Consider the following 6,012-nt stretch of genomic DNA (forward strand, 5'->3'; position numbering starts at 1 on the left):
GCATTCTAACAGGTGTGAGATGCTATCTCAGTGTGGTTTTGATTTGCATTTCTCTAATGACCAGTGATGATGAGCATTTTTTCATATGTTTGTTGGCCTCATATATGTCTTCTTTTGAAAAGTGTCTGTTCATGTCCTTCACCCACTTTTGAATGGGTTTGTTTGTTTGTTTTTTCTTCTAAATCTGTTTTAGTTCTTTGTAGATTCTGGATATCAGCCCTTTGTCAGATGGGTAGATTGCAAAAATTTTTTCCCATCCTGTTGGTTGCTGGTTCACTCTAATGACTGTTTCTTTTGCTGTGCAGAAGCTCTGGGGTTTGATCAGGTCCCATTTGTCTATTTTGCTTTTGTTGCCAATGCTTTTTGTGTTTTAGTCATGAAGTCCTTGCCTATGCCTATGTCTTGAATGGCGTTGCCTAGGTTTTCTTCTGGGGTTTTTATGGTGTGAGGCCTTATGTTTAAGTCTTTAATCCATCTGGACTTAATTTTAGTGTAAGGTGTCCCATGGTTTGAAATCCTCAGTGGAGATGCAGTGAGGAACGAGCTCAGGAATCCCAAGTCCCCCTCACCCCTTCATGAGGCTGTGATCCCCATGAGGACACAGGTCCCCTGACTCTCCCCTGCTCTTTGCCCCGATGCAAAAGGAGGGGCCTGCATCTCTGGAGTAGGTCTATGTTGAGAGAAAGAGGAGCAGGGGAGGGAGCCTGCAGGAGGCCTCTCTGGACCCCCATCATTTTCCACATGCAGGCCCACTGTGCCATAAGCCAGGGCTGAGTGCAGCAGGGCCCTGGGGACTGGGGACTTCTCCCAGGCATGGCAGGCAGCACTGGGGAGCATTGGGCCCTGTCTGGAGACAGTTTGGTTGTGACATGGGAGAGTATTCCAGGCCTCTGGTGGGTGGACACCAGGGATGCTGCCACATGTCCTGCGAGGCACAGGACAGCCCCCTACCCTCCTCTCTAACAAAGAATTATCTCACCAGAAACCTCAGCGCCAGTTCCCACCCAGATGAGGACCGACAGCCTGGAAGGACGGATCTGCAGGGTTGCCCTCCCTGGGCCCTCTGCTTCCTGTCCTGGCCGGGACTGCACCTTTGGTGTCCTTCTCTCCCATGGCCTGTGAGCCCCTGAACATGGGCTCATCCCCGCTACACCCAGAAGTGGCACAGAGGAGAGACACAGGCAGCCTCCAAGGGCCACACCTGGAGGCGTAGCGTCTGAGGTGCCTGTTACAGGGGACACAAAGGGCGGAGTGGTCCACTTGGGCTCCCTCAGGGCCTGAGGCGAGCTCCGCCTGGGTCCCAGGAATGCTGCCAGGCACCAGGCATTGCCTGAGCCTGAAGAAAGCCCCAATTGAAGGTCACCCATGGTGGGAGTGGGCCCCATGGAGCTTCTGTGGACCCTTTCCCCGCCAACCTTGAGTGGAAGCCGTCTGGCTGAGCTGGAGAAGGCTCTGAGACAGCGTCTCCCCACCTCTGCTGTCCAGTGCTGCTGCCAGTACTGACTGGAGACAGCCCAGAGGTAACCATGAAAAGCCTGTCACTGTGCCCAGCCCTGTTTGTGTAGGCTGCAGAGCCAAGACAGCAAATACCACACATCCGGGAGCCGTTCCCCAGTAAGAGCCCCACCACCAGCTCCTTCCTGTCCCCAGGTGTCCCTTCATTTCTCCTTTCTGGATGGGGACCAGAGGGCACAGGAGGGTATAAAGGCGACCTGGAGGGACCCAGGCACAAGGAGACGCCAGCGAAGACTCTCCTGGCCAGGTAAGGTGCTTGGCTCCATGGTGGGGCCCGGTGAGGTCATGCTGGCCCTTGCTTTGGAGTCAGGAGCCCTCTTGTCTTCCCCCAGATCCCTGGGATGCGCCAGCCAGAGGCCATGCTGCTGCTGCTGCTCACCCTCGCCCTCCTGGGGGGTCCCACCTGGGCAGGGAGTAAGTCGGTGGGGTCTGCGCCCAATCTCCCCTGCCTCCCTCCAGACTAACTCTGGTCACAGAACCACCCTGTTCTGGCTAGAGGGGCGGGTCCCCTCTTCTGGCAGAGGTCGCCCCCAAATTATGGCGTGGGGATTTTCTCCCCCTTGGTTTTCTCTTCCTTGCAGAGATGTATGGCCCTGGAGGAGGGAAGTATTTCAGCACCACGGAAGACTACAACCGTAAAATCACAGGGCTGCGGGTGTCTTCGGCTCTTATGGTGAAAAGGTGAGTAGGGCCGTGGTCATGGGCCCCACGCCATGTCCCAACCCGTCCCACAGTTTCAGGAACTCAGGGCAGGGGTTCCTGTAGGCACTTTTCCCACTTCCTGTCCGGCTCCTGCCGATGATTCCCAGCTTGAGCAGAGAAGATCAGATGACCATCCCCCCACCTTCTCCCTTCAACCCAAACTCAACTCAACCAAAAATGGCCTCTCCATCCCCAAGCCTGGTAGGAAGGTCAGGGGAAAGTCTGTTCACTTACTGTCAGAGAAGACAGGAGGTGAGGGTCAGAGTGGACCACCGACTGAACATGGGTCACACAAGTGTTAGAGGCAGAAATCCGGGCCATTTCCCTAACATCAGTGTCTCTGCTCAAGGTCTGGGATGGGTTTCTGCCTTGCACTTAGGAGTTCTGGGGTCCTGGAGGAGGGCATGGAGGGTGAAGCCCAAGAGCAGAGGAGACAGCGTGTGGGCAGGGCAAGCCGGAGAGCTGCGTCCTAGGAGGGCACCAGGGTGAGGGAGGGACGCAGATGAGCCCCCGGGGGAAGCGCTGCTAAGTGTGGGAAGTCACCTGCCCCTCGGCCGTTAAGCTGCTCTGCTCAGAGTGACTCAGGCTCCTTGGGTCTGGGCTCAGCCAGAGGCAGCTCCTGTGTGGGCCACCATGACAGCAGCCGGTGCCTTCTGGGATCACGGGGACACGGGCACTGCGCGGAGCTCTCTTCGTCACCACCTCGGTGACTCCTGCCAACAATCACAGCCACTTTGCAGATGGGGAAACTGTGCCCAGAGAGGCTGGGTAACCAGTTCAAGATTACAGAGCCGGAAAGTGGTAGAACCAGGGTTGGTGACCAGTGAGTCTGTGTCAGGGACCCAAATGCTGATGGTGCTGGTCTCTGCATCCCAGGAAGGAGGGTGGGGGCGCTGAGGACCTGGATGTGCTGGGCCATCCCAGATCTGGACATCCAAAGCTTTGCCTCTCTCCCAGTGTCCAGGTGAGACTTGGAGACTCCTGGGATGTTAAACAGGGCGCTTCAGGTGGGCAGACCCAGGAAGTCATCCTACAGCAAGATGAAGGCATCATAAAAGTCGTTGGCGCCTTCAAAGTTTTCCTCCAGGGTATGGCCTTGTGCACCAACAAAGGCCGCTGTTTCTATTTTGGGAATCTTGAGGGGAATGTCTTCCTTGCCTACCCCAGCAAAGAGGGGCAGGTGCTGGTGAGCATCTATGGCGAGTATGGACTCCTCGGCATCAAGAGCATTGGGTTTGAATGGAAGTAACCACTCTAGGAGCTGACCACTGAGTGACTCAAATGACCATCAAAGGCACCCATGGGTCACTAGGTTCAGTTATGTGGCCACCCAAGCTGAGGCCATCTGGGAGGTGGTGGCTGATGGTACTGGAGTAACTGAGTCAGGATGCTGAATCTGAATCCACCAATAAATAATGCTTCTGCAGAATCAATGCATCCAGGTTTGGTCCTTGGATCTGGGGTACAACCAAAGCCTTCCCTGCTCCTTGGGGACAAAGGCCCCAGTGCTGGAGTCCAGGGAACGGAGATGAAGGGTAGGGCAGAGGTGACTCTGCCGAGGACAGAAAGACAGCAGCACCACCCCCTCAGGGATGCTGTGGGACCCTGTGTCAGTCCCACAGTCTTTGAGGAGTCAGGCTTCAAGGCCACCACTCCCCACTGGCCCTCACCCCAGACCCATCCAGCAGGCCTCCGCTGGCCACTCAGTCCTGGGCTTCTCTGAGTGTTCAAGGAGCCTCAGGGAAGCCACCCACTCATCCATTCACTCAGCAGACATTTGCCAAGGCCTTGTCCTCACCAGCGTCCCCTGGCACTGGGGGTATAAAGAAAAGGCCCAGTTTCCAGCTGAGGGCAGATGCCTCGTGCGTGGTAGGGGATGGTGCAGAGGCAGATAGTGGCAGTTCACTTTGCCATCCGCATGGATGGGGACACATGCAGCTCATGGTGTGTAGGCACTTTCCCAGGGGTGAGGTGAGGGGGATGTGCTTCAGGGAAGTCTTCCTGGAGGTGGCAATGTCTGAGCTAAGTCTTAAAGGATGACGGAGAATTAGCCAAGAGGAGACAAGGGGAGGAGGGCATTACAGGTTGAGGGCTCAGCATGAGCAAAGGCACGAGATGCAGACAGCTGGGGACAGCAGGCCTCACACTGCGGTAATTTGTCACAGCAGAAACAGGAAATCAGTACAGGCCCTGGACCCAGCCCATTCTTCATGTCCCCTTCCCAAGTCTCCAAGCCCACATTGGCACTTGCCAAGATCAGAGCCCCAGGGGCCTCCAGGGACAGGGTTTTCAGCCCTTTGGGACCATGATCCACAGAGAGAAATTGATCCTACTTGAGACAAAAGAAACAACACATGTAATGGAACAGCCAAACACCCAGTGATCATCTAATGCAACAGCCAAACACCTAGTGATCATCTAATGCAACAGCCAAACACTCAGTGATCATCTACTGCAACATCCAAACACTCAGTGATTATCTAATGCAATAGCCAAACACTCAGTGATCATCTAACGCTACAGCCAAACATTCAGTGATCAGGGAAAGGGTCAGGTCCTGTTCCAGGGGTTCCACCCAAAGTCTCCACCCACAACAATGGAAGGACAGGACTTCAATTATCCTCGTTTGCAAAATGAAGAAACTGAGGCACTGAGGGCAAAGTGACTTGTCCTACACAGCAGTTAGAGGCAGAGTTGGAGGTTCGCCTTGAGGTGGCCAAGCTGCAAAGCCTAGCCCCTGAACCCCTATAGGGTCCAGCCCCATAGGGTTCTGTGAGCCCCTCCCTGCTGGTGCGGAGATAAGAACTGTAGAATAAAAGAGACAGAGAAAGAGAAAAGAGAGTTTTGGCTCGGGGGTCCACTGCCAACCAAATTGCGGAGACCTGCAGTGGTCCCGAGTGCCTGGACACTCTGACTTTTATGGAGTACAAAGCAGCAGGCAGGGAAGGTAGGGTGAAGTAATGGTGGTCAGTGATAGGGTCAGGTAAATCATGTGTCTTGGAGGGGGGGGGGCAGGACTTTCATGTAGCTGAGGTGAGGAGAAAACCTACTGCATCAGCGCTCTTTGCCTATTTGTCTGAAATATCAAGGACGTTAGTTCTTACCTTTTGAGAAAAAGAGGGGCCAGGTGCAGAAGCAGGGCGTGAGAGTGGACATGGAACGTGACCGCTGAAGCGCAGCATCACATAGAGACAGTTAAGCCCCCGGATGTCTGTGGCTCTCCCTGACAGCAGCCAGGCCTTGCCACAGAGCTTGGAGGAGCGGAGTTTTCTCCTAATTCCCCCAGGAAGGAGATGTCTCGGTCATTTTGGACATCTCCTTCCCTAGCTGGCTAAACAGTGGGGCTTTCCCAGCGCTGGCGCTGCCGCACAGCAGAGGCGCCCTCCAGTAGCCCTTATGCGGTCATGACAGAGGGCTTAGAGCATCTTGCCTTAGAATCACTTTGTTCACAATGTCACCTCAGTTCCATACTTCATAACCCGATTGTCATTAGTAAAATTAAAGGTTATACTGAGTATATATCTTTAGGATTATAAGTAACTATAAGATTATATACGATTGGCCGGGCGCGGTGGCTCAAGCCTGTAATCCCAGCACTTTGGGAGGCCGAGGCGGGTGGATCACGAGGTCAAGAGATCGAGACCATCCTGGTCAACATGGTGAAACCCCGTCTCTACTAAAAATACAAAAAAATTAGCTGGGCATGGTGGTGCGTGCCTGTAATCCCAGCTACTCAGGAGGCTGAGGCAGGAGAATTGCCTGAACCCAGGAGGCGGAGGTTGCGGTGAGCCGAGA

The 6,012-nt window shown here is 54.6% G+C and overlaps 1 protein-coding gene across 1 annotated transcript; it reads left to right on the plus strand.

The window, feature by feature from the left end:
* The first annotated feature begins 400 nt into the window (after positions 1-400).
* On the plus strand, positions 401-3,649 carry LOC116542860 (zymogen granule protein 16 homolog B-like). Its single transcript, XM_032268012.1, has 4 exons — positions 401-1,762; positions 1,848-1,929; positions 2,097-2,196; positions 3,175-3,649. The coding sequence occupies exons 2-4, from the start codon at positions 1,857-1,859 to the stop codon at positions 3,464-3,466; spliced, it is 465 nt and encodes a 154-aa protein (XP_032123903.1). The 5' UTR covers positions 401-1,762; positions 1,848-1,856; the 3' UTR covers positions 3,467-3,649.
* Positions 3,650-6,012: the final 2,363 nt, after the last annotated feature.

Source organism: Sapajus apella, unplaced genomic scaffold (genome assembly GCF_009761245.1).
Source record: "Sapajus apella isolate SASKATOON/1434 unplaced genomic scaffold, GSC_monkey_1.0 scaffold175, whole genome shotgun sequence".
Classification (NCBI taxonomy): domain Eukaryota; kingdom Metazoa; phylum Chordata; class Mammalia; order Primates; family Cebidae; genus Sapajus; species Sapajus apella.